Consider the following 27,828-nt stretch of genomic DNA (forward strand, 5'->3'; position numbering starts at 1 on the left):
GTTTATGGGATAACCTGCTCCTGTTGCCTGTGTCCTTCTCCCCTCTCAGCTCCTCCTCGTTCCATTTGCAGTGTAAGACTGGAATTTTCTCTGCTAGACGATGCAAGCCTCCTGGGTGTGGAATCCACTTGGAATTCAGCGCTTCAGGAACTTGTCAGCAGCCTGTTAAATTATCCTGTTGGCACACTGGAGCCATAGTGCCCCGAGTCAGCCTTATATTCCATCAGACATTCCACTGCTGTCCTCCCCAGGGTTGGGAAAACCCACTGCCAGTGGAAACAGGGAAACAACTGGACTGTGGAATTAAACATATCCCTCTTCTCTTGGGAAAAAGTATAACAGCTTACCACATTCCCAGCCACAACATGAATCCTTCATCTTCTCCATAGTCAAATCTGGCCCCTTGGCAATTGAGTCTTATTTTTTATATATTCACCTGAACTTGCTGCCACAGACACGTGGGAACTGCTCTTTTGTCTTTGCCTTGGAAACACTTCATATTTTCTGTCAGTCTTTGGTCCTAACTGTGCCTATTTATCAAAATGGTAACTCATAGGGTTTTTTTCCCCCCAGTTTTATGCCTCTTTCATCCCTCCTCTTCTGATTCTGCCTCTCCAGATCCTCATGACTGTTTCTGCTATCCCTTTGCTCCGCTTGTGTCAGTGCATGCCACAGTTCTTTTTTACCCCACTTGCCTCCTTTCTTCTTTGCATTCTACAGAGCCAAGGCTGAAAATGCCTTTTGCACCTCCTCTGCTTGCTTCTCCAAAGAGATCCATCTGTGGAGCAAGGGCTGTAGCTTGGGAGCCACTGCTCTGTGCTTCGTGCTCATTTTTATTCCTCTTAGTTCTGAGCTTTTCCTTAGTCTTTCTCTTCCTAGAATATCCATTAAACACCTCTCTTCTGCCAGCCACTGGCTCTTCAGTGCTTCTACCAGGCACCAGTGGGACTCCTGGCTCTTTTTTCTTTGCCTGTTTCTTGTTCCTGTATCCCAGCAGATCTTTGCTTGTTGGAAATGGGGAAGTGGGGAAAATTGGTTCTTCCTCCTGCTCTGTATTAACTTCCTGGAGAAGACACCTCTCGCTGTCACAGTGGAGTGAAATAATAGCTGGGCTGGGCCTCTTCCCCTTTCTCTTGGGATTCATTCCCTTCTTTCTTTCTCCTTGATTAGGACCACGGTCTGCCAGTTAAGCCAAGGATAGATCAGATGGCAGAGCAGGCTCCCCTGGGCCAAGCCTAGTAGGTATCTAGCTGGATTCCTGAAAGAGGAACCAGCTCCAAGGTGAACATCAGGCCCCAGTTAGCAGTTTTAAACACCCCACTGCTCTGTTCCTGCCTTCAGAAATGCAGTCTGCTGTGTCAGGACTCTGCTTGAGAAAGGAACAGAGGAGGACAGCAACTTAACGCACCCACTGAACGGGCACAGCCCGCAGGATTTTCCAGGGAAAAAAGCCCAATCCTGCCTTTCAAACATGTGGAGCTGTATTATAACAAGCTGCTGGCTAGTGGGAGTCCCTGGGTGCCACTGATGTTTGTGTCTGTGTGGGTATCTATGACAACAAATAAACCTAATGTTTGGGAAGTGTCCTTGGGAATCTCAGTGGGGGGTGGGGTGGGGGGGTTTGCTGCATTAGGTCGGGAACACTTCGCATTTTCAGACTTTTAATTCCTAAGTATTATGGAGATGGGTATGAAGTGCTTTAAGAAAATGAACTAATTAGTTACCAGATTTTATTTTTCTTGTGTGCAAATGGGCCAGCTCAGACTAATGCTGTTTACTTTAGCTGATTCCAGACTTTTAGATGTATAAAGGAGTGAATATTTTTAGGAGCTTTAATTCTAAGCAGGAGGCTTAGCCTCAAGGTCAGTGGACTGTGGGTATCTGTGGGTCACTTGCAGCCATTTGAAGAAGGTAGAAAATGGAATCTAACCTCAATTTGTTGTAATGGTCAGTTGTACTCCTATAGTGCTACAAATCAAAAATTGGGAAGCCCGGAGTCATCCTACAGAGCAGTGATCAGGATGGGCAGATCAGGATGTAAGAACAGATCAATGTAGTTAAAGACATAATAATTATGCTAAATAAATGGAGATGTCTAATTGCACCCGTCTTTCTGCTCACAGGATTTAGAACAAGGAGTTTTATCTTTCTCGTTGGTCCTCGTGCCTTTTGGAACAGAAATGTCTCTGCTATCCCTGTAAAAATCCACAGGCTGAGGACAATCTTGCCTTTGGTCTACAGTCACCAGAGTGTTTGGAGCTTTGCAGGTGAAAACTACAGAGACAGAAACTGGGGCAGGAATGGGATGGGGAAAAGGTTAAGCCTTTTTGGGCAGAGTGATTTGGGAGCAAGCAGGTTGAGGAGAAAAGTGGAGGAAGAGAGCCTGGTCTGTAGAAGAACCGTGCTTGTTGTGGCTTTGCTGATGTGTGGCTGTTGAGATCCAAATGAGCTTTTGATGTTGCTATTGCTTAATTTATGTGCAAGCATGGCAAGAGGTGTGCAGTGCAAATCCTGCCTGATGGAGAGGTGGAAATGAGCTCAGAAATGCTTGAAGCTCTGAGCATTCCTGCAAAAGAGGCTGAGGAAAAAACCCCATCATAGGCAGAAAGCCCAAAATGCCACGACACTGAAATCCTTTTCCTTGATTTTGCATTGGTGAACTGCTTGGAAAACAAGACTCTGTGATTCTACCTGGCTGTAACACCCTTGAAAAGGGCTCAAAACCAACAATGTCATTCTTTGAATCCCCTTGGAAGTCAGTGGGAGTCTGCTTAGAGTGAGGGTGACTAAACAACGTCAGGATCTGACCCTCTTCTCGGTGTAAGCAAAACATCTCAGGGAAGGGAGAGATCAGCCAGGGAAGATCGCTAAGAACTTTGTGATTTGAGATACCTGAGTGTCTACCTGGAAGGGAATCACAGTGTTTGGAAAGCTCAAGATGTGCTTACGTGCAGCATTGGTGCACTCGGTGATTAAATAAGAGTTCATGAGGACAACTTGTGATGTTGAAAACCCCTTGGGGAGCTTGATTAGCACCTGTGACGTTTTAAGAGAATCTTCATTCCTTAGAAATTTGGATACTTGAATGAGCAAAATCCAGGGTTGCAAAGAGCCCTTTGCATGCGCTTTCAATCATTGCACGGAGGTGGCAATCATAAATGGAAGTGTCAAACCGCAAAGACGACGTATCTCGGAGTTCGTGGTGATTTAGAAAGCAGAACCAGCGATCTTATCAATGCCTCTCTGGAGGTGTGACACCAGGGTTCAAGTGGTCTTGCTGCTTCAGATCCCTGCCACCAAGATTTATCCGTGTATGGGAAATAGATGAATCCAGGGGCTTCCGGCTGGTCCCCCCCAAAGCCACCGAGCTGCCTCCATTAATGTCAGCACGCTCGTAAATTCTGAGCTTGCACTGAAGGAGGCAACTTCTGCCGCTGCACAGAAGCTTCCACAGGTGTCCCCTGCCTCCTGTAAATCCATGGACACCCAGTAAAGTAGATTAACTGCAGATGGACTTTGTAACAGCTGTCCCTCCTTCGGAATTAGAGGGTTCACACATTTTTTTAAAAGACAGCAGTGCGGTGCTCCTATAAACCAGAAGGGCCCAAAGGGTTCTTTTGGTCGTCGTTTTGTTTTAAATGGCTTTCAGGTTAGGTAGTTGATTCCAGTCGATGGGAAAACAGGTTGCAGAGCTGTTGGCTCCACTCTCCCCTGTCATAAACAAACAATCCTCTTGTTTCTGATAACTTATTTTCCCTCTATTAAAGGAACCCGGTGGGTTATTTGCTTTGGTTCGCTCCTCCGTGAGCCAGTGGTGCATTTGCATTCCATTTCCTTGCTCCCTCCAGCCCTAAAGATGCCTGCCAAAATTAGTCAACAGATAACTACTCAGAGGAAGCTTTTAAGAACGTGTTAGGAAAGGCTTGAATATTACCCATTAATGTTTACAGCTCCTAATTACGGTAATTAATCAGTCTCCGAGGTTGTCTCAGCCGGGAGCCCAAAGGCAGGATTTCAGTTCCCACAGATGTAGTTTAAGTCTCTGCCACAGCTGCTTGCAGTGAGGAGCTCAGCACGCTCTGCCTGCCAGGATATTTATGCTGGGTCCTGAACAGGTTTTTCTGGGTTTTTCCTGCTGGATTTTGAAACTCCCAGCATCTGGGAGCAGGCTGAGCCGTGTTCAGGGAGAGGGATGTTAAGTGGAAGCTGTCCCTGCAGAAGGGCCTTTTGGCAGGGGAGAAAGGCACTCAGAGAGCACTCTGCACCAGCACTGATGGTTGAGATACAGAGATTACTGCCTTGGCAAAACCTGTAATTGCTGGCTCTGTCAGAAAACAGAGGTGAAACTACGGATAGAAAAGCCCCCAGACATTGCCTCTTCTCATAATGTTTCTTTACTTTTGCAAGAAGACCAAGTGTTTGGGCAGAGGACACCCACAGTTGTGCCATCCTCTGTCAGAGCTTCATTTCCATAATTCAGAGCTTGTCTTTATTCTCTTGAGGAAAACCAGAAGATTTGGATAAGAGACGCAACCCTGCAGAGGGATTCAGAAGGAGAACCTCCTTGTTTTGTGCTATTCCCCGAAGAATTTGGTTTGTGTAAACAGCACAAAGTACAAGAGGGCAGGAGAAGATACATTCATCTCCAGGTGAGGACAGGAGAAAATACGGTGCAGACACAGATCTCTTTCAAATTTAGTCCAGTTCATCCTCATCTGGTGGAATTAGCAGGCAACCACTCATTTATCCCCATACCCTGATTTTTACGACGAGCTCACAGCTGCTCCTGGCTGGTAACTTCTGCCTCTGAGTGGAGTGTCACATGCAAGTGGTTTGTGAGCATGTGACAATCCTGTAATGGTGACAGGGAAAACAAGTAATGACAACTTTCAGTAGGTGAAAAGAGAATGGTTCTTCATCCATCTACAAATGGCTCTTGTGGGCAGCAACTCCTCTCTGTGCTGAATACCAAGTGCCAGATGCCAAAGAGGCATTTTTCTGGGTAGGTTCCTACAGCAGGAATGCCCCTGCAGGAGTGGCAGAGAAGAAGGGAATGGTTTTTCCAGACTAACAGGGTATGGAAAGAGGCCTGTGCTCAAGGGGCTGGTGATGCCTTTGGTTGTGTTCCAAGGATCTTCAGGCTGGAGCTTGCTCTTGGACAACTGTCTGCTGGAGTGGCTCACGGCACCAAACCTGGTTTTTAAGCAATTTTCCCATCAGCTGTTCCATGAGTGGCTGCCATATTGCGTGGAGGCTTCAATCCATGCTCCTGGCTCCTTGGAAAGCACTGCTGGCAGGTCGAGGTGAGCCAGATGGGACTGGAAAGCAACGCGCGCCTCGATGGGTTCGGAGCCGCGATTCCTCGGAAGCAGAGCGGAGGGGGTGCTGCTGTTGGCACTGCTGAGGTGCCATCCCTCTCTGTCCTGTTGGCTGGGCTTCACTGCTGATGGATTGCCTGGCACCTTTGCCACTGACTCCATAAAAAGCAGAGCGGACGGAGTGGGAAATGCGATACGGGCAGTGCCTGACACGAATGAACACTTTGCCTGTTCTGTGGAGTTCCAGTGCAGAAACCTGTCTCTCCATTCATCTCCCTCCTGCCTCCCCCTTCCCCACCCCCTGCTGCCCAGGGAGCCCTGGGAACAGGAGTTTTGGCAGTAAACTTAGCTCCACAAAACAGGCTGGGGAAAAAAGGGAAATATAACACCATCACTTCCTATTTCTTTCTCTTTCCCTCTGCATCAAAGCCCAGGCTGGCTGTCAGGAATGTTCAAAATGAATAAATAAAGCACAGGAACCCCCCTGCTTCGGGAGGAGTCTCATTCACTCACCATGAAGCTTGGCCAATTCCTTTTCTGACAGTACTCGAGTCAGCAGGCAGAGCAAGAAGATCATTCAAAGCTAATCAGTAAAGTGTAAACCTATTATGAAAGCACATTTACCCCTCGCCGCCTCCTCCCTCCCAAAAACCAATCCCCAAATCTGTGGGAATAACACATAGCCTCCATAAAAGTTGCTATTACTTAGATCCCCTGTTATTAGGTCAGCGATGCCACTGATGAAATGCTCCCCAGAGCTCCGAGCAGTGGCGGATAAATCCTCCAAGAAACTCATGGAGTAATTTGTTACAGCTCGAGGGCATGAGGCACATCACAGCAGAGCCCTGTGCATGAGGCTCTCCCCTGTGATTCTGGACGCCATCTCTGGTAATAAAAACCTCATCTTGATTTCTCATCCTTTGTATTGATTTCTGTCAGGAAAGACTTGTCTTAGACAAAGGTACTGCTGTATTTCTCTGGATAATAAAGGGATCCTTCTCCCCTTTTGCGCCCAGCCCTTTTTGAAATTCAGTTTAGGGATGACTCTAAGAAGACTTGTAATTTGGGAACTGGTTTATGCACAGTGGGTAAAGAATTGAGAAGATGATGACTGGCTTTGCATATTCAGTGCACAACCCTAAATGTGAAATTACAGAAAAAATGGGTTTGGTTTGGAACTGTACAGGAAATTGAAGCTAAAACCCCAGCTCTGCTATATCTTAATATGAAACTCTGTTATTAATTGAATGGATGGAATGTGTGGGAATCAAGTGATTACCATCCAGACTCAGATGTATATAATCATAGCAGCTGCTGATTTTGGATCATGTGTACTCCTGCGCTATGAGCCGTACCTTGAAGAAAAAAAAAACCAAAAGAAAGGCAGGTCTGTAGGTAAACTGCATGGTGCTTCCTCAAAAAGCTTTCAAAACCAATTCTCTTTCTTTTCTAGTATGGCTGGACAAGGCCACGTGGAAATCTGGAAAGCTTTATGTGAATAATTTGCAAGCCAAAAAAGAGCAGCTCCACAGAAGTCAACCCGGGTAAACAGAAGCACGGATGGTAAGGCTGGAAAATGCAGTGTTACATCAAAATTATTTTGTCTCCTCTGCAGTAGGATTGTTATAAGCAACTGGAACAATTTCATTTAGTCTAATCCTTTGGGTTTTGCTTTCCTTGGCTTTTTTTATAACCTCTCTTCATAAGAAGCTGGTTCGGGTCTTGAAATGACTGAAGCTGTTCCCTTGTGCAATGAAAGCGATAAATATTTACAGCAGTTCTTACAAGCTGAGAAATTTAGTATGTGCTCATTACTTTTGTAATCTAAGAGTAACTGTGCTGAAAGACAATACCTGCTAATTGTATTTTCTATCACAGTCTTTTCAGAGTGAAGGATAAAATACGGAAGTTTGGGTTTATTTTCTACTCCACACAGCAACATTTATTCAAAAGAATCTTTCTTCCCCTTTATCTGTTTATTTAGTAGACTATGGAAAATGGTAAACTCGGTCAAAAAGCCTAGGTGAAGAATAATTTATAAGCTGCTTAGCTGTTGATCTCTCAGACTGGCTTAGGGGAGAGCCAAAACATATCCTGGCAGGTAATAATTAATGCAAACCTTGACACTTCAGGCCTGGCCCTCTGCTGAGCAGGACACAGCTCCCAGTTCTGCAGCGTCTCTGGCAGGAAAGCCTGGCTCTGCAGGATACACACACTCCCCTTGTGGAGAAATCTGCTGATTTTTTTTGGTTGTTTTTAAAGCTATTTTGGATGCCAGCGAATGTGTCTGTGGGGAAAGCGATTCTGGTCACTTAGACAGAGGCCTGCTGTGAAGAGCAGGACTGTAGGCAGCTCGTTCTGATTCCTCTCAGCTCTGTAAATCACCGCCTCACTCAGCCAGATTCAAATGAACTCCAGTTTTGGGCGGTGTCCAGCCTGTGCTGAAGCTGATGGCAGCTCTCCCACTGCCTTCACTGGGGGCACAATTTCATCTGCCCCGCTGCTAAATCACCAGAAGAGCTTTTATCAATGAGAGCTGGCTGGTCTTGGCTGAACCGTGCACTACTGATTTTCAGGGATCACAACAGACAGTGAATCTGAGAGAAAAGAGTAACAGAGAGTGTGATGGGGCTTGGAGCACCCTGGGATAGTGGAAGGTGTCCCTGCCCATGACAGGGTGGAATGAGATGAGCTTTAAGGTCCCTTTCAACCCAAACCATTCTGGGCTTCTCTGATCAAACACTGACTGCAACAAGTGTGTCGATGCCCCTCTGCCACCAGCGGTTCTATTTTGATAGAAAATGGTTAATTTAAAAAATAGGCTGTTGTTTCAGATGGGTGGGTTATTGTACAAGGTTGGAAGGGAGCTGTTTTCTCACTCTGTCTTGGCTGCAGCAGAACAAGCCTGACTCGAGGCTTACCTCCAAGCACCCTGTGTGTGGGTGTATCTTAGTCCCATCTAATATAATCCCTTGCTCGGGATTATCCATAAAGCTGTCCGAGATCAGTTAATGTGGAGCTTATCTGCAACATCTGCTTTAATCTCTGTTAGTTTTCAAATCTAGGTGAGATTCAAGACTACTGAACCTGACTAGCCAGGCCAGAAAAGGGGAGCTAAGGAAACTTTACAGCTTGTTTAATCAGGTATTCATATGCTAGGCTACTGATTGTGTGCCTCTAGCCTTGAATCTCACCTAAAGATGAGATACAAGTGTAGCAAGGAAGTCCCATTCCGCTTTAAGGGCTACAGAAAGAAAGCTCAGCATTTTACATTCCACCCTAGACAGGTACATGAGACTGAGGGCCCTCCTGCAGCAGGCAGCAGGAGTTTTGATGAACTGCCCTCTCAGCCATCCCTCTCCACCTCCCTCCACTGAACCATGGCTTCAGCTTCCTCAAATGGTCCTCTGGATGGCTTAGGCTGCTGGTTGGCTCTGGTCTTAAGTGTCTCTGTGGAACAGATTTAACTTTTAATAGTGTCTCATAATACCTTTGAAGAGGTTTATGGCTCAGCCTGCTTCTCTGGGAGATTGCCTGTTCCCTGCTAATCTGCTACAGAAACACTGCCATTGGTTCCTGCAGTATTTCAGGGAGTTCTCCCCCAGCTCCAGAGCCAAGTTAATTGGACACCATTGACCTGTGGTAGAGAATGACTATTAGGTGAGGAATATTAAGCAAAGGGAATAAGATCTTTCTGTACCTCAGAACATGCTGGGAGCTGTGGGGAATGGCAGGAAATGGCAGCTCAAGGAGTGTGCAGAGCAGGCCCTGGGAGAGGGTTGATTTAGGGAATGGGAAAGTACTTTGCAATAACTGAGGTTTGTAAAACCAGCAGCACTTTCTAAAGGAGAGTAAAATACGCTGGAGTCTTGAGAGTCTGTAAGAGGCAAAGGTGCAAGAAAGAAGAGAAATAGGCTGTGGCAGACCTGTGAGAGTGCTGCTTTTGATCATTCTTCCTTTTTTAACAAACACTTCACAGTAGCACAGCTGCCCAAACCTGATTGAAGGAGTCAAGGAACAAACAGAGCAGGATTTCATCAGAATGCATTTGTGTTTCCAACTGGAAACTGCATGCTGAAGGCAAGTCCAGTACCCTGAGCAAACACTGGATGATTAATGGACATGACACTGGTCCACAAGATAAATAACAAGCCCTGTAACATCATGGAGCAGCTCAAGACACAAAACCAGTTTGCAGAGCAGCTTTATGCAGAGCAAATGAAACCTTGCTGCTAAATCCCAGAAGTTTTGGGTGCTACTTCCCAATTTACCAACCCACTGGATGGGGTAAATCCCAGAAAATGATAAAACTAGCCTGTATTCCTTAGGACAAGGGCTTCCAGTGTCAGAATTGCCAGTCTCAAAACTTCTTTGGCTGAAGTAAACTTCGTGGGAGACGCAGAGGTGTCAGAACCTGGTTTAAGACTGTGTAAGTATGTGCTTAACTCTACTGAGACGTGAAGTTTCCCTGAGATCAGCAGCACTGCTCGAGGAAAGCTACATTTGGAGGAGTGGCTCCAAGGTCAGGCCTCAAGTACAAAAGTGCTTCAGATTCATGTGGGCTGCTGGATAATACCAGCAGCAGGCACCTGGATGGCAGTCCCAGTGACGTGATGTGATTTGCTATGGCAAATAATGGAGCTTCCATCTCATGGAAGAGTGAGTTCCCTCTCTTAAACCTGATGTGTTCAGACAGGGAGAAAAGTCACTGTTCCTGAAGTTTAGAGTGTGCTGCCTGTAATTCCAAAGACTGAGCCCAAGGTAATGTGCAAAGTGAAGGTGTCCCACTCCAATGTTTGTGGACCTGATCCACAGCCAGTGACTGAAGGAGCACTTCTGACCCCTGCCAGCAGCGATGCCTGCTCTGGTCTCCCCAGTCAGGAATCCTTCAGCTCAGGATTTTGGCTTTGCAGCTGGTGCAGAACTAACTCCTCCTCTGGGACTGGCATCACTACCTTAAAGATGGATTCTGCAGTTTGTAGGAACTCAAAATCAGGCTCTTTGGGGAAAATGGACTTTTTAAGGGGTAAGTGTTTCTCTTTGCTCACCAGCACTCGATGAAGCACTGGCTGATCTGGTCCTGGAGGGTTTCCTTGATGTGGGACCCCTCTGTTTGTCTCAGCTCTTGCCTGAAGGATGGCTCCTCTCTCTCCTGGACTTCACCTTGAAGGACATTTGCCTTCCCAGCACCTATCTGCAAACTGCTCATTGCCTCCAAGTCAGGAGGCAGGCTCTGAAAACAAGAGGAGAAAATAAAAGGTATGAATGAAAAGAAACTTAATATTTACTGGAATGCCAGGGTGACAGTGAATCCAAGCTTAAGCCTTCATTTACTTGCAGGAAGCCAGGAAAAAAAAAACCAACCCTGTGCTCATAAAAAGTGCCTGGATGCACACAATGGTCTATTGTTGGTATTTCAGCATTAATTAACAACGTTGCAATGTACAAAAACAACCTTTGCAGCGTGGGATCCTGGCATCTCAATGAGACAGGTGAGAAAGCTGCTGTTCTGCAAATGCCAGCTTTATCCATGTCAGAAGGGTGCCAGAGAAATTTTTAATTGAATTTTCAAATGTCTGGACTTCCCATTGGTGCTTTTTAATTAGCCAGTATTGTTTTTAATTTGTGCACTGAAATTTTTATATGCACTGCTTGCTCAGTGGTTTCCTGGTATTTTGTTGCAGCTGGTCAGACTCCTGTAGGAAATCAACTTCCCTTGAGAAACAACAACAACAAAAGAGGAATAAACAACCCCCCCAAACACTATAATAAAAATCACAGCTCCCCAAGTTTCCCATGATTTGATAACCTTGGCAAGAAGGGCTTCTCAGCCAGTTTCAAGTCTTAGAATGATTTCTGCTCGGTGATTGATTTTGCACGTGTAGTTTGAGGGAGAAAAATGAAAAGTCTTTCTGGTATTCAAATACAGAAGCATGAAAAAACCCATCTGTGTGGGTGGGCTGAAACTTTGCATTTTTCAGCTTGCAATCATTGATAAAGTTAAGATGTTCCCAGTGTTTTGTGAGCTACTGCTACCTTGCAAGTGTAGAGAAAAATCTGATTTTAAAAATTAACCTGTGAACTAGATTTGTGGTTTTAGGCTTGGGTTTTTTTTAATTCTAGAACAATTGGTTTTTTCACATACTTGGAAATTATTAATCACATTGTCTGATGGCATATGGCAAATTTAAGAAGGGAAAAGAAAACATGTCAATCTGGTTTTGTAGTATGATTTTTATTACTTTTCAAAGTTAGTGACTGACATATAGGTGGCAGCATATGTGAACAGAAGCTGTTGGTTGGCATGGAAAAAAACCAACATAATTTTACTCTGGCCTTTCAACTTCAGAGCATACAGAAATTGTCCTTAATTGGTCCATCTCAGACTAATTCAGTAACGCATTCTTTTTGCTCTGGTGATGTATTTTCTACTGTACTCCAAGTCCCAGTTCCAGAGGCCTCCCACAAAGACAAAAAGCTCTGTCAAAGCTTTGGCCAGCTCATATTTAAGATCTGTTATTCCCTGTTTTTCCGTGCTTCCACCAGGTTCCAAAAATCACTGACAAGTGCCAAGCAAATTTGGTTTCAGTGAGCACCCAGAGGGATCCCACAGTGTCCAGAGCAAGCACAGAAGCCCCGTTCAGGAAAGCAATTTACTGCCTCCCCTGCATCTGGGATGTGTGACTTGCACTGTGCTACAGGAATCGGTCAAGGCCACCAGGGAGAAAATATTCAGGAGGAAATAAGAGCAGCAGTGTGGTTTTGAAAGGTGCCTGCACATGTTCCCTTCCTGAATGTGTGATCCAAGTGCTGCCTCTTACCCTGAGATGTTACCTTTGCTCAATTCCCAGTTTCCAGGGGAGTCAAGTGTTTCCAATCTTCCCCCTCACCAGCACCTATTTGTAAGTACAACACAGCTACTATTATCAATGTTTATTTGTATTTCACCATTGTCTGCCTTGCTGATGTTAAATGAAGCCCAGGACAGAGCCAGATGTGATGCTGCTCTCTTGGGGGCTGGTTTGGAAAGTGGAGGTCCAGAAACAACGCCTCTCTTTGTCTCCCTACAGCAGTCCTCAGGGGACTGCTTTCCTGAGAAATTCCCATCAGATGGGCATGGGGATACCTGCAGCTTTAGGGAGACTGGTCTGGGGCTGATGGAGAGAGGCTGAACATTTAAAGGTGAAATGTCCCCAGGTGAGCAGTTTATTGGGGCTGGGAAGGGTCAGCTCCCACTCCACCTGAACTGCTGGATGCATGATCCCTCCCTTCTCCTACTCAGCCTCTGGCACTCACCTGACCCTGCAGTGAACCAGTTCAGCTCCCTAAAAAGCAGAAAATAATCCCTTTTGTCTTTTCCTCTCCTCCCCCTTCTTCAAGTTACTCATTTCCCACTGTTACAAGGTGAATCAGCCAGCCCAGGAGCAGCTGAGGGCCAGTGCTGCAGCAAGGGAAGTGCTGGACAATGGGACCAGACCACAGGCAGCAGAGCTCCTCCTTGCCATCCCAGAACCTTTCCAGCTCCTCTGAGTTGCTCTCCACTGCGTCTTGAGGGAGCCTTGGATGACCAGCTTCTCTCACTGCCTCCCTTTCACCAGTCCCAAAGCCAGATGAGGTAAGAGCTGTTTGAACTGGCAAGAAGGTGCCAGTGTGAGTTCAGCAATAGGAAATTCGTGTCTCAAAAAGTGACCTGCTACAGCCCATATCTACACTTGAGCCCAGAGTCGTGGAGCTGCTGTGGACTCAGTCCAGGGAGCTCTGAACCAGCTGGCTCAGATGCTGATAACAACAAGGCCATGGGACATGTTCTGGCTGGCAAAACCCAGCCGAGCCCTGAGTAAATATTTGTGCAGCTCCCTGTCTGAGCACCATTCAGTTATCAATACATCTGCTGATAGGAGTTTATGAGCTGTACTCAGCACTGAGGCTGAAGTACAGACAGAAACCTGCAGAACAGCTTATGAGAAGAAGCTCTGTTGTATTTACCCTTTGGTTTTTTGTTTTTTTTTTTTTAAATTTCCAGAGTCTGTTTTACTACAAGAAAAATGAGAATTAATTCTAGAACAAGACTTCAGCCATTCACCTTCAGTATTTCTCCAAAGAAAAGCATGAAAGAGAACAGGGCAAGTTGCTAAGGCTGTATATTCTCCACTTTCCTCCCAATCCTCCTGGTTTCTTGTTTGGCAGTAACACACTCCAGCTGCGATGGGCGAGGGGAGCATGAAATGGAGAGCACAGCTGGCTGTGATAAATGAGGCCTGAAGGACTCAGGGCTGGCTAATGTGGAACATACACAGCGTGCCCTGTTTATGAGGGGAGAGCAGGAGGCCAGCACGTGTCAGGAACGTAAGGCTGGCTCCTGTTCTGGGAGAGGAGGAGGAGGAGGAGAAAAGCACTGACTGGCAGCGAGGGCATCGTGCCACAGTCATTTGATTTTTAAATAAAACAGCACAGGTGAATGTACAGCTGGCTTGACTTTCCATTCTGTGACTTTGAAATCAATGCAGTTATGTCAACAAAAAATGAGTGGACTTGAGAAAAACAAGGGTGAGGAGACATCAGAAGAACTTAGGTGTGCTTGGGCTAAAAGGTGAAATGGGGACTGTCTTAAAAGCAGCTTCCTTGGACTATAAGAACTGATCCAAGTGTGTGGATGCTCAAGGAAGTGAATCAATTGATAAAGTAGGGAGGGAATAAGAAGATGAACTAGACAAAACTAACTATGGAAGGGAATTTAGCAATATAACCTCAAAATAGACACTGGGGCAGTGGGAGCTGCTGAAGGAGATGTAAAAATATGTCCAGAGGATGGAATTGTACCACTGTTTTAGCTGTCAGCTCTCTACCATTTGTCAAGGATTTTCATAGAAAATGCCTGTCTTTTGTCGAGTAAATGATGATATAAAATGTTCTAGACTATTAAAACACTTGAAAAAAAGAAAGTAAGCGAATGAATAGCATGGGTGATACCTTCCTGCTTTGCAGCTGAAGAAAGCCACTCTGTTAAACTTGTTTTATTTTGTCCACAGTGTTCTTGACCTAACTGCAGAAGTGTGTGTCCCCCTAAACCTCACCAGCTTCCGAGTTTAACACATTCCTGACCTGGTCTCAGGAATGAGGAGCCAACTGCACAACCTGGGGCCGTGTGTTCACCTTCAGGTGCTCTTGGGCCTTCAGAAGGAGACAGAATCTCTCCAACAGCCCTGCTAGAGGTTCTGTTCTCTTGTCAACGAGCAGAACTCAGAAGAAAATAGGTCTAAAAAAGCTTTGGCCACCTGAAGATGCAAGAGGGAATAGGAAGTGAAATGGCAGGAGAGTGCTAAGAGAGAGGATGAATTCCAACAGCTCCAGCAGGAATGCTTCCCTGCTGGCCAGTCTTGGACCTGTGCCTCCTTGCAGTATCATGGGAGAGCTTTCCATGTGTCCACATGGCTGTTGTGGAGCTCTGAAGTTATCCTGAGTGTGCTTCCATAGCCCTCTAATGTGCATGTAAGGAAGACAAAAGCCAATTTATTTCTAACATCCCTTCTCTCGGCGCCTCTAATGTTCCTGCTTCTGAATCAAAGGGAGGCATTCTCCAGGAAGATGCTAATAAATAGCTTTTCCTTGGGGGAAGAAGCATTTTCCCATCTTTAAGAAATTTTTCTGTCCATGTGAAATTCAAATTTGTTAACTCGCCCTACAAACAGCAACTCATTTAGAAACAAATTACAAATATTAGATGGAGACAGTGAACTTGATAATGCAGTGCTGCCACATCAGTTGTAGAATAATGCATCTTAATGAAGGCTTCCCATGTGAATAAACCATTATATTTACAAGCTTTTCACAGTTAATGACCCAGAACTGGATAACGAAACTCACATTTTTAGTGTGGTCCTCTGTCAGCAAAAGTATACATATTAATAATTGATGTTGCTGTAAAAATAGGACATAATATGAAGATTCCTGAGTTTGTGGGAAAATAGGACTACATGGTCCATTAACTTAAAAGGCTTATCTAATGTTTGATGGGCTTTGTCTTTAAAATCCTTGTTTAAATTAATAAGGCAAAATGGACATTTGTCTAAAAGAGAATTTTATTCCAACTCATCAGTCATGAGCGTGCTGATGAGATTCTTCTCCTCTTCTCTTGTTCCCCAAAAGAATTCAGGTTTTAGGGAAGGGGAAGATGTGCCAGTAGAAGGGAGAAGACATTCCCTACACCTCCCAGGTAAGTCAGTGGGATGAGGGACCGTGTGCATGATAAGGGGACTGGAGACAGCGTGAGGGAGTTGGGGATGTTCAGCCTGGAGAAGAGAAGGTTGTGTGGAAACCTCAGAGCCCCTTCCAGTGTCTGAAGGGAATACAAGCGAGCTGGAGAGGGCCTGGAGTGACACGACAAGGGGGAATGGCTTCAAACTGAAAGAAGGGAAATTTAGTTTAGATACCAGGAAGGAATTCTTCCCTGTGAGGGTGGGGAGGCCCTGGCACAGGGTGCCCAGAAAAGCTGTGGCTGTTCCTGGATCCCTGGCAGTGTCCCCAGGCCAGGATGGACAGAGCTTGGAGCAGCCTGGGACAGTGGAAGGTGTCCCTGCCCATGGCAGGGGTGGAAATGGATGAGCTTTAAGCCTGTTTAAACCCAAAGCACTCCATGATTCCACAAAACTGTGTCCGTTTTCCCTTCCCAGCCTGGGACTTTGATTGCTCAGATCCCTTTCCTGGCTGGAAAGCCCTGCCTCGGTGCTGAGTCAGCTCCCCAGCCTTTGTTGTTCATTATGAAGCACTTGGAGGTGTGCAGGCTGGCTGAGCATGCTCAGGGCTGCTCTTCCTCACAGAGGAGGAGGAGGAGGAGGAGGAGGAGGAGGCCCTGCTGTGGAACTAACTGCTCCTCAATTGTTCCATTACAGCTGCGCTTACGAGGGAAAGAGCCTTCGTGGCAGTGAAATAAATACATTTCATTTCACTCCACGTCGCAAGGCTAACGTCCCTATTATGCCTGAGAGGTAGATTTACTGCAGCTTTTATTACTGGGTACTTAATTTAGGACAGCTTCTTGTCGTAGGCCTGGAACAGCAGAGCTGAAGCACATGCTCCGTGGTTTTATGGGGCTCCAGGAAATGTTCTGCCACAGCCAGGATTGCCCGTAATTGTAGGATTTCAAAAGATGGACCGGTTATGTGGCATTTTTTTCAGTAGGTTTGCAGTTTGCTTCTCTGGGGGAGAAGCTTTCTTTCCAAATATTTTTAAAGTAAATAGTTGTACTAGTCACTTATTTTCGCCAGTGGTGAAAATGAAATGTTTTTTTTATACATTTGGATTACACAGGCATGTAGACGAAAAGAATTTACTGTTAGAGCAACTGGGGTCCTGTTCTTTACTTACAACTATTATTCTTCAGGTGGAAGATCCCTGCCCATGGCAAGGGGTGGAATGAGATCATCTTTAACGTCTCTTCCAACCCAAATAATTCCGTGATTTTATGATACAATTCTATTGAATTTTAAACCATGATCCAGACTACATATAAAAGTTTGCTGTAGGATTGAGCTGCAGCCTTGCTTTATTTCCTCAGTATAATTTGTCAGGCTGAGGGAAGAACAGATTTTAAAGAGGTCTCTTATCTTGTGAATCATAAAGTCATGGAATGGTTTGGGTTGGAAGCACCTTAAATCCCATCCAGTTCCAACCCCCCAAATGAAAATTGTATTAATAGAGGTTCCACCATTAAATGGTGATAGCCACATCAATTATATGGCTGAATTCCTAAATTAGGCACAAAAAAAAAAAAAAAAAAGGAACAAGTAAGCAAAATATATTGCATTCATTAAAGCTTCCCTACTCTCTGACTCACTCCAATGGCTTTGCCAATTAAAATAATTGTCATATGCATTCCAACAAAGCATTTGTAGCAGGAGGCCTTGTTCAAGAAATACTGAAAATGGTTGGTTTAGAGATTTATATCTTTAGAAATACGTTTACATGCAACACCTTTTAGGAAGATAAAAGAAAATTTGAAGTGGACAAAAGGTTTACATTCAGGGCCAGATGAGCTGATGTAATTTTGGTTATGTTTATTTCTGATACGATACCTGGGCACGCTGTTAAACTTGTACTAAACACGGCAAGCATGTTTTGGGCTCTGAAAGGCAGTGATTTCATTGTTAGTATGACTGCAGCCAACGAAAACCACGTTATTTAGCATGCTTCTTGCTTCCCAGAGTCCTTCTGTTTCAAAAATAAGCAGGCTTAAAATTTCTGTTGAAAACAGGACAGATTAGTTATCGCTGCTGAGATGTGAAATAACAGAGAACTCTGTGCTGACATCCAGGCAAGCAAAAGTCATTTTAATCTTAAGCTTGGCAAAACCAGGCCTGATCTGCAGCACTGCTAATAGCTGCCCACTTTCAAGAGCTGATGAAATATTTTAAATTTCACTTGATGGAGTTTGTAGTTTGTTAAACCCTGTATAATATTTATTTAGCCATAGTCCATAATGTTTACACAGAAAGCTATTCTGGGTAATGCTGATTTTTTTTTTTTTTTTTTTTTCTGACTGGCTGAAATGAATTTTATTTATCAGGAATTCAGAGAAGGAGGAATGTTTGGCAGGCTGTTTTCCCAGATATAAATAAAGCATTAACTGAGACAACATGCCTAAATTAGGCTGTGTTTAAAAGAGGTAAAAAGGAGAGAACAGCTTTTTATTTAACACCACACAGATCCTTTAATGTGAAAAAGATCGTGGAACCAAGGAATGGTTTGGGTTGGAAGTGTCCATAAAGCTCATCTCACTCCTGCCAGGGGGTGGAATCTTCCACTATGCCAGGTTGCTCCAAACCCCATCCAAGGTGGCCTTGGATATAGAGGAAGGAAGGATGGTGGAAATACAATGTAAGAGAATCATAGAACAGCAGGTATTGCACCACTACCTCTTGGGGAAGGGCTGGAATTTCAGGATAGAGCTGTGTAAGTGTAAATCCACAGCTGTACCTGTGAGACCCTAAACTTGTTCTTGCAATATCTTGGAAGTCTGATATTCTGGGAGATGTGTTTTTCTGAGCACCTTTAGGAGAAGCTGAATCTGGTGTGGTGATGTGTGAGGAGGAAAAGCTGATGCTCCAGTGGGAACCACAGTGGCTCCATAGCGCTCATGCATCCTGCTGAACTGTATCCATTTGGAAAAAAAGACATAAAAGAACCATGAGGCTTTGTCCTACTAAAAGGAGAATTCCTTAAGCTATGGAATGTTTACTTCTCTGAAGGGATGGGTTTCTGGATGTGGTACTGCTGGAATTGCAGTTCTTCTGGTGAAAATTGGAAGGAGGGGCTTTTCTGAGTCAGCCCAGCTGGGGGAGAGGAGGCTTGGGGAAAAATGTATCAGAGCAGTGCAGGTGGAGAGAGGGACTTGCCTTTCTGTATTCTTTTTTCCTGGACCCCTCTAATTCCTGCTCAGCAGGTTTAGGGAAGGTGGTTTGATTTACTCTGGGTGGTGCAGAAACAACAAAATCCTCAGGAGGTTCAGTAACAACTTTTCCTTGCCAACTTTGGAACATTCTGACAAAATAAAGGCACTTGGCAAACTTGAACTTCTCCAGACACAACAGAGCACTTAGCAAGGCATTGGCTGGAATTTCTTGGTCTGGCTTCCAGAATATTTTGAGAAGAAGAAGGTCGAACTGGACACAGCACTTGGTGCAGCCTCACCAGTGCCCAGCACAGGGGAGAAATCCCCTCTCTGGTCCTGCTGGCCACACTATCCCTGTGACAGGCCAGGTGCCCTTGGCCTGGGGCTTCATGTTCTTCCCACCTAGATGCTTTAAGCCAACTGTTCCTCCAGTCCCCTACATCCTCCTACTCTGATAAATCAGTCTGATGGCAAACTGTTTATCCTAATGTTTCGTGTTAAACGCAGCCTTTCCTCTTTCCAGCAGCCTGTGCTCTGAGATTGTAAGTACAGCTTCCTGCAGGAGAGTCTGTGAGGGAGAGTGCTGAGGGTGGATCCAGGACCAGGCTCGGGCTGTTCCGCGCTCCCCTGAGACAAAGCAGTTGCCAAAAGCCAGGTCACACACCCAGCTACACCGAGCTCTGCAGCAAAACTCAACATCAGAACCTCCAGGTGGGGTTTTTAGTGACAGGGAATCTATAAATGCCAGAAGAACAGAGCAGTTTACAAAGCTGGTGTGTTAAATGGAGCTGAGGTGTTAAAACAGAGCAGGAAATGCAGCTTGGGTCAGACACATCAGGTGTGTGTTTAACTCGGTGCGTTTTCTTGCCACATCAGTGTGGTTTGAACACAAGCCTGTGCCTGGAGCAGTGGTTCTGGTGGTCATGCTGGAGCTGGCAGCAAACAGCGCCGTGGCAGGGATGTGAGGAAGATCAGGAAGCAGCTCAGGATACAGTTATCAAGATATATGTGCTCTTAGGAGGATTGCTTCTCTTCACAAATTAAACTGGGACTGCAAAGTGTGATTTATCGGGGCTTTGGAGAACGTGTGCTGAGGGAATCATGCTGCTTCTGCAATTAGGCTTTAATAAATAATAATAAAAATAACAAAAAACTTAATAATAATAATAGTGAGGCTTTACTTTTGAGTCAAGAAAAATCTCTGGAACACAGGCTTGTTCTCCATCACCAAGCAAAAGATGAAATAGAATTGAATTCCAGAAAAGATACATAAATTTTTTCTGAAGTAAGTGGAGAGTAAAGAAAATAATGCTGAATTAAGCAAAAGACTGGACAATTCCTGGGTTTGACACCTATTTTCCTATTTTTTAGGCCAACACAATTGAATTTTTCCAGAAATCTCCTACGCAGAACTTTGAATGGATCAGCTCTTTGTGCAAAGCAGTCTTTGTCTGAAAGTAACACAGGCTTTTTTTTAAAAAAAAGCCCTGATTATAAGAGAAATTATATTTATTGCAACAAAAGTCAAGTCTCCTTTGGGATGGACTTGGAGTAATGGATGGTTGGGTCTTCTAATTTATCTAAGTCGTGCAGCATTAGAAAAGCAAATTCAACATATTTACACATGAAGATCTGTGGTCATTTTTTAGAGGGCTGACGTGATCATACATCAAAGGGACTTGACCTTTGGAGCTCCCTGCCTATCTATCAGTGGGAACCAATGTCTGCTTCCTTTGGAGACCAGGGAAGGGAATGCAGCATGGAAAGGGAAAGGGAATATAAAAACCCTGGAAAGATGAACAGATTTTTAAAAATTTTATTTAGAGTTACCAATTTTTTCCCCCACGTGCTTTGATTATAAACTTGATGAAGAGCAGTGAGTCAGAGTGCAGAGGAGCAAACATCAATTCTCTTGCTTTTAAATGGAGGTCAGGAACTGAATGCACTCGATGTGTTTGGTTTTAATTCCCTTCATCCCTCTGATCACATAGATTACATTATGCTCCCCATAAACCAGGATGTTCACATCCTAGTTCCCAGTTCCTCCCACACTGGGCCACCATGAAATGAGGGCTTGGCTGTGAACCCTCAAATAACTGATGCCAGATTTGGATTTCCTTCCTGAGGACTTGACAGAAACGTCATGGGATTTGACAGGAAACAATCCCTTGTTTTGCAAAAGGTGGCATTTCTAACTCATTTTCAGTACCTCCCAAGTATTTAAGTCTGCACTAGTTAAAATCTGGGAATTCTGTCTTTAACAGGGGCAGAACTGGCACCCAAGGCTCTGTTCAGCTGTTACAGACCAGCAGATACTAAAGGCAGTAATCCATAAGGTGTTACCTGGATTTAACAAGGCAAAGCTTAGGTAAATGTACATTTTCCTTCCTAAAAGTAAAGTATGAATGCTATTTTTAACTAATGTGAGATGTATTCTTTAGGCACAATCAGTTTTCAGAACCCTATAAAATAGCAAAGGGCAATTCCATTGCTGGGCAAGAAAATCACCCAAACTGCCTGGGAAAAGCAGAAAGCCTCCTTTAAATCAAAATTAAATTATTAGTTTATAAATTAATCACTTCAGAACTGTAGAACATGGAAGTAGAAATAAACTTAACAAAGGCAGAGCAGTGCTGAATGTTTCTGTGATGTGCTGCTGCTGTACCAGAACTTTACTAGGGCTTGGTACAAGGGCTGTGCTGCTGGAGCTGGGTGAGGCTTGACACCTGTTAGTGCCTCCAAAGACTTGGAGGAGGGCAAAAAAAAAATGTTAACAGTAAAGAAGTTACTATTTTTTGGGTATTTGCTGCGAGGAAGGGGGTGGGAAGAACAGATTCCTTCTGGAAGGGGTGCTTTAGTTTCTTCCTTTCACCCCCGTGCAATTTAACTGATCATGGGCAGCTGTTCACTTCCCTATGCCTCTGCAGTAGGGGGTGAGGAAGATTTTGATTATTTTTAGATGGACTTAGGGAAATATTGATGGATTATTATGCCAGTTCTTTGGTTTCTCTTCCCTGCTCTTGACATGCACAGGCAGTAGTTTGCAAAGGGGTGGGAGAAGAGGATTTTGCTTCTTTAATTGAATTGAATATTAGGAAAAATGACTTATTTTAGCCCACTGGAAGGGCTGTCAAGCATTCAGCCAGGCTACCCAGGGAAGTGGTGGACTCACCATCCCTGGAAGCTTACAAAAAATGTGTGGATGTGGCACTAGGGGACATGGGTTAGGGGTGGGCTTGACATTGCTGCATTGATGGTTGGACTTGGTGATTTTAGAGGGCTTTTCCAACCTCCATGAATTCTACTCCAGACACAAGGCAGCTCCCCAGTCTCGAAATCATGACTGAAAAGCTGATTAATAAAACTTGCTGATCACGCCTAGGTCAAATTCCCTGGGACCCAGGGCAAATCCTCCACAGCCAGTTTCCACATCTGCCACACACATTGGAGAGTGTACAGACAGCACAAACCCATTCAGCAGAAGACAAATTGTGCTACTCCCGGGCCATTTATCATTTCAGCTGAGTTCTGTGTTCCTTGGAGACTCCTTTTAAGATAGGAGGAATCGTAGAAATTATTTTCTCCTCTTGGGTTGAATTCTAAAAGTCGGAAGAACAAACAAGAGTGTGGCATTTTGTGTTCTCTAGGCACAGCCCCACTTACCATGCCCAGAAACACCATTTCCTCCTCTCTCAGTTTCTCTGTTTCCTTGCGCTGGCGGTACCCACGCCAAACCTGGATTGTAAACAAAACTCTAATGAGATAAATGGGCCCTGGTACAGCTTCCTTTTCTGGGGCAGACACAGGAAAAAACAAATAGAGGAAGGAAAGGCACAATATACCATTGAAACTATTGCTTTTTAACAGCTTGCCATCTGCTTTTTAAAATTTTTTTTTTTGTTTTTAAACAAATTCTGAGGTTTTTTATCCCCTCACACTGCTCTGGGTGGCTTCTAAAAACTGTCACTGCTTCATGAAGTTTAGACATATGATTTAGGAATTATTCATATGTAAGGACTTCTTGTGGAATTTAGCACTGACCTCTGTCCTTTTTTCTAGATATGGAATGAACTCTTCCCCTGGAGATCACAGAAAAAGGCATGAATTCAGAGATGCACTGAATTCCAAGGGGATGCCAGAAAGAGCAACTGAGGTCGTAAAAGCCAGAATGGGAAAACAACATGTAAGTTTTAAAGTCATCCTGCATTGCCAGTGCAGGACTGGTTTCATTGATCTCACATCTAGGGTCCTGTCTCATTTTTAAAGTGGTTTAAATGATGTATTTCACCTTGCTGGACACCCTAAAAAGGATATATCATTTCAGAATGCTTCCTATCCTGTGAGCCGTCTTTCTGTCTGCAGCTGCTCTCCTGACCAAAACACTGTCATTTGGCTTTGCCAGAATTGTTGCCACATCAGAAACTCACCTTTTGAATGCAAGTGGCAGCATCATCTGGATTTTTACCCATCTCTTGAGCCTCTTTTTGACTTTGTCTTTTCTCTTCAAGGTAAATTCTCTTCATGAATGCTGCTCGAGCACGGCCTTGGCGAGCCCGTTCTGCCACCTGGACCACTTTAATGCCTTCTTCAAGTGTCATGGCCGTGACAGGTTCCTTCAACAGCACAGCCAAAAAAAAAAGGGATGAACAAAGGAAAGTTAATGTTTGGTTAACTGCCTGCCTCAGTTAGAAAATGAAACAATGAATCAACTCGTAGAAAGGTCCTAAGATGAAAATATTGTAGGAAACAAACAGCAGAGACTCCTGTTGATGTGTGATGAGGAAAACCTGCCTTGCTGGCAAGTCACAGTGGCTCAGAGAGTCCTGCTGAACTTGGTCCATTTGAGCAAAAAGACACAACCATGAGGCTTTGTCCTACTAAAAGGAGAATTTCTTAGGCTGTGGAATGTTTTCCTTTCCTTTTCTGAAGGGAGGGTTTCTGGATGTGCTGCTGGGATCGCAGTTCTTTTGATGAAAAGGGAAGGAGGGGCTGTTCTGAGTCAGAGGGGGAAAATGGATCAGAACAGTGCAAGTGAAGGAAGGAACTCCCCCATCTCACTCCTGAGAACCCTCATGCTCCCCTTGGAAAAGCTGAATTAGTGTCCTTTCTTGATGTTCACCTCCCAACTGGAGGCAGCTCATATTTAATTATTATATTTATATTGTGTGGCACTTAACTTCAGCAGGGCTTTCTAGGACAGAATGACATAGATTTCCGGAACAGAATTACACAAATGATGTGCAGAGCAGATTCCTGACATAAACTCCACTGGTTTTGATTTATGTTGGACTGCTCCTAACAGCACTGCCACGGACACTGGAGAATTCCAGTTGGTTACACAGCAGCCAGGATTTCCTGAGAGGACAAGGTGCAGAAGTGCTGACAACCCTGCAGCAATCCCAGGGGTGAGTGAGCTGGAAGTGCAGCACAGGACATTGGATTTACACTGGGTGAGGTGATTTTATTGCTATTTATTGAATCTCTGGCTCCCTGTGGCGGCCTGGTGCTCTGGCTGAGCTGGCTGCTCACTAGACAACCTCATGGATGCCATGCTGGAAAGCAGCAAGAGCAGAACTCTGGGAAGCAAAAAGGCTCCAGGACAAACTGCTGAAACAAGATCTCCCCGGAGCAAGGTCAGGCGAGTAGAAGAGCAGAGAACTCACCCGGAGCTGTCCTGTGGAGGAGCAGGGAGGACTGCAGCTGCCCAACAAAGCATCTAGCAGTGCTCTGTCTCTGCACTCTGCCTGGGGCTGTTTCCATCCCTGGGGACTTTCCCTCTGTTCTTTCGTGGGATCAACAGGCACAATCACTGCTGGAGAATTCAGGGCAGCGCTGTGGGCCATCAGGACTGTCTCTTATGGCTACAACATCTATGAATCCAAGTTACCCAGACATGCAGGCACAGTTGTTTACTTCCAGGGGTCAGCAGTGCCTGCTTGGAGGCAACATGCCACTCCCAAAAGGTCAGAAGTATATCAAATCCAGAGCAGCCTTCACTGGGGCTCTCGTGTACTTGTCTGTAATGACTTTTGCTCTGCCAAAACTCAGTTTCTGCTCCTCCCAGCAGCTGCAGCTCTGTAGCTGCACGAGAGAAACTGCACTCATTGTTCAGAGGTTATAAACAAGTGAATGCCAACAGTGCTGCTGACCTGAACTCTTGAGTTCTGGCTGCTCCAGTGAGGAATCCTGGGCCAGGAGAGCTTGGTTTCAGTAGGACTAATTACATGGTGAGGGTTAGTTAGACAAATAAAGCATTAACTTGGCCACAGTGCTGCTCTTTCTGACACTCTGACACACAGAAAGCAGAGTAGAATCATTTCAGTGTTACCCAGACTCGAGATGTGACTGGATATTGTTTGACAGGGAAATCTAAGGTTACTTTCTGCCTGTGCCTTATCTGTAAGCACACTTCTACTTCCTCGCTGCTGTAGAAGTGCTTCTCACTTCAGTGGCTCATGTATTCAGACACATGGGGCAGTAAACTGAACGAATCAAACATGACACGTAGGTGTGGGGTACATTTACCTGTTCTAGCAAACCAGCATTCAGCAAAATCTCATCCAGGAATTTCTCCCTGTCCTGCAGGATGCTCAGGTTTTCTTTAATGAAATACTTTGGGATGGGTATGTCTATGTCTTCCTAGAGGAAGAAAGGCATGAGATGCTTTTTAGGATTGCATTTAAGTCACATTACTGATTAACTGAATACCATTACAAAGCAACAAAATAAGGACAGAGGTTGTTGAAAAATTTTTGAGTATTGGGGAATTTGACCTTTGTAACAGCTGCTGTTACTTTTCAATTACTTTAGGCCTAATTCAACAAAAACAAATAAATCAACCCAGTTTGTGAACCATGTGAGCCCAGAAATCTTTCTTCCTATAATGGCTCAATTATATTATCAAATTGCTAAAATATTTGGCAGGGTTGCCAGAAATTTAAACATGATTTCCACTGAGCTGAATACCTTTGGTTGTGTGATCATCCCACTTCTTGTTTTAATCAACATGAAAAATAGATCTGTTCTCTTGCCATTTTTTAACCATTATAAGGAACCAAAACATAGTTCTAAGGTTTTTAATAGGTATTTTGAGCTGTAGACAAACTGCCTGCCTTTGACTGTGGCATTTCAGACACTTCTTAAAATCAGGCATGACTGGAAGTGCCTGTCTTTACTCATTTCTGTAATTAAAAAGATGTAACTGATTTACATTTCTCCCAGTTATTCCTCTACAGGATTTCAGTCCACAACAAAAAAAGACACAGAGAGGAAGGCTAAAAAACCCTCCCCAAAAGTTAAGATGCTGTAAGGGATGACACAACCTGTTCTTGTACTGAAGACTGCAGGTAACTCTTCAAGAATAATTACTGGCAATTTGAGTGTGTGCGTGTGGGGAATGTGTCTTCTGGTCCAAGTTCCCTAAAATCCTGTTTTCACTACTCCCTGATCTGTCTGCTGTGGAAATTGCTGTGCTTTCACCTGCTCAGGGAGACCTTCTGATCCTTGAGCCTCAGTGCCAGCTCTGGAGTGGACAGGGAGGAGGAGAACAGCACTGGCTGGAAGGAACAAGCTCCATTTCTGCCCTGCCTCAGGCACACGGTAAATGTGCTGCTCGGGACCTTCCAGTTCCTGGAGCAAGAATCTGCAGGGCTGTGGCCAAGGAGAACAGCCCCTGAGAACTGCCAGCTCACTGATTTCATTCCCCATTCCCTCAGCTGCACGCTGAGGGACATCCCTACCATGGCAGCATCAGAAAGCTTCCACGTTGGGCTGTGTTCACCCCTGATGATTTTATCAGTGCAGAGGTCTGGTCTGATAAAAGTTTCTGAGTATTTGTCATGCTAAACTCCCTGTTTGCACCTTCCAGCACCCTTGGTAGTTGATGGAAATGATTCTGTGCTGTACTCTTGAGTGTAAATCACTCTGGGTGAATTAAAATCTTGAATTATAAAAAAGGGTTTGTCTGGATACCCTCCTGTAGGATGAGAGGATTTTTAGGCTGCCAGGGAGCAAAATGAGTCAGTGTGGGAGTATCTCTGATGTCTCATCTGGCCTTTAATTCCAAGTGATTCTGGATTCTGATTTTTACTGACTGGAAAAAAGAGATCAAAGCCCCAGTGCCAGGGCTGGAAGGGGTGAGGAGCCTGCTTCTCTTCCTAATCTCTTTTTGGGGCCCAGCATTGGAAAGTCAGGCTTGGGATATTTAACCTTGAGTCAAATTTGCAGCTTTTTAGCCACTCCCAGCTCCCCATGGGATTTATGGATCCAAATAACCTTCACAATTACCCCAGGAAATGTAGTGGCTGGATGTTGGAAGGCAGCTGCACAAAACCATGAGGTACAGAACTGGAGAAAAAGGAAAGCTTGGCCTTGCAGTGACATAGTACAAAATAGGCAATATCATCACATAAGATACAAAATGTTGTGTCCTCTGCCTTCAGTCCTGCAGGATTTTAGCCCCTGATAATACAGAGAAAGGAATGACTGGAGATATCCTTCCAGGGCAGATTCTTTGAGAAAGGGGAGTTATTCGTCCGCTAATTCTGTTCCGTTACCAAGAATATGTAAATATTTTATTTAAAAGAACACCCCATAAATCTGTATTCTTATCTAGTATGGAAAATGTTTTCTTTGAAAAAACCTGAAATCTCTTCAGTGATTGATTTCTTTTGTGGTAGGTAGGTATGTAATACCTTCTTAGAATCAAGGTGTGGTGCAGGAATTTGAATTTATGCTTGTTTTTGAGGAGGTGTCAGGCATGGCTTCTCAGACTTGCCAACTTTTTGCTGCAGATGGATTTACTGCTGAGTCATGAAAACGGCAGTGCTAAGGATTTCAAGATAGGATTTGAAGGATTACTTTCCCCGGAGATGTGTTTATACTCTCTCAGTTTAAAATAGTTTAAAATAGTGCTTAATGTTGAAGGTAAAGGGCTGGTGAAGATTCCTGGCAATTCCTATCCGAAATTTGTAGATGTGCAGTGGCAGACAGAAACACAGTTTGCAAATCTCACAATAATGCTACAATGATATCAGGAAATTTATCTCGGAGCTGGGATCCTGGAAAAAAGCAGGAATTTCAGCTGGTTTTAGTAAAGCAGCGGTACCTGAATGTGACAATAGA

The 27,828-nt window shown here is 44.6% G+C and overlaps 2 protein-coding genes and 1 long non-coding RNA gene across 4 annotated transcripts in view; 1 reads left to right on the forward strand and 2 right to left on the reverse strand.

Moving 5' to 3' along the window:
- Positions 1 to 27,828, reverse strand: part of LOC116446882 — a 781,927-nt gene that overhangs the window by 551,277 nt on the left and 202,822 nt on the right. The window lies entirely within an intron of this gene.
- The window catches only part of IQCA1 (IQ motif containing with AAA domain 1), a 101,445-nt gene that overhangs the window by 60,813 nt on the left and 12,804 nt on the right, over positions 1 to 27,828 (reverse strand). Inside the window, exons 3-6 of one of the 2 annotated variants that reach the window (XM_032115323.1) lie at positions 25,231 to 25,344; positions 23,133 to 23,318; positions 22,369 to 22,440; positions 10,367 to 10,551 (exon numbers count right to left, since the gene is read on the reverse strand). In XM_032115323.1, coding sequence (XP_031971214.1) covers positions 10,367 to 10,551; positions 22,369 to 22,440; positions 23,133 to 23,318; positions 25,231 to 25,344 — 557 coding nt within the window. The remainder of the gene's footprint in view (positions 1 to 10,366; positions 10,552 to 22,368; positions 22,441 to 23,132; positions 23,319 to 25,230; positions 25,345 to 27,828) is intronic. The other variant, XM_032115324.1, reaches the window with a different exon arrangement.
- LOC116446889 lies at positions 1,620 to 27,684 on the forward strand. Its single transcript, XR_004241424.1, has 9 exons — positions 1,620 to 4,649; positions 6,772 to 6,881; positions 9,298 to 10,810; positions 11,865 to 12,220; positions 12,699 to 12,933; positions 20,970 to 21,073; positions 22,765 to 22,888; positions 23,214 to 26,051; positions 26,193 to 27,684. It is a non-coding gene; the product is annotated as an uncharacterized LOC116446889 (long non-coding RNA).

Source organism: Corvus moneduloides, chromosome 7 (genome assembly GCF_009650955.1).
Source record: "Corvus moneduloides isolate bCorMon1 chromosome 7, bCorMon1.pri, whole genome shotgun sequence".
Lineage (NCBI taxonomy): Eukaryota > Metazoa > Chordata > Aves > Passeriformes > Corvidae > Corvus > Corvus moneduloides.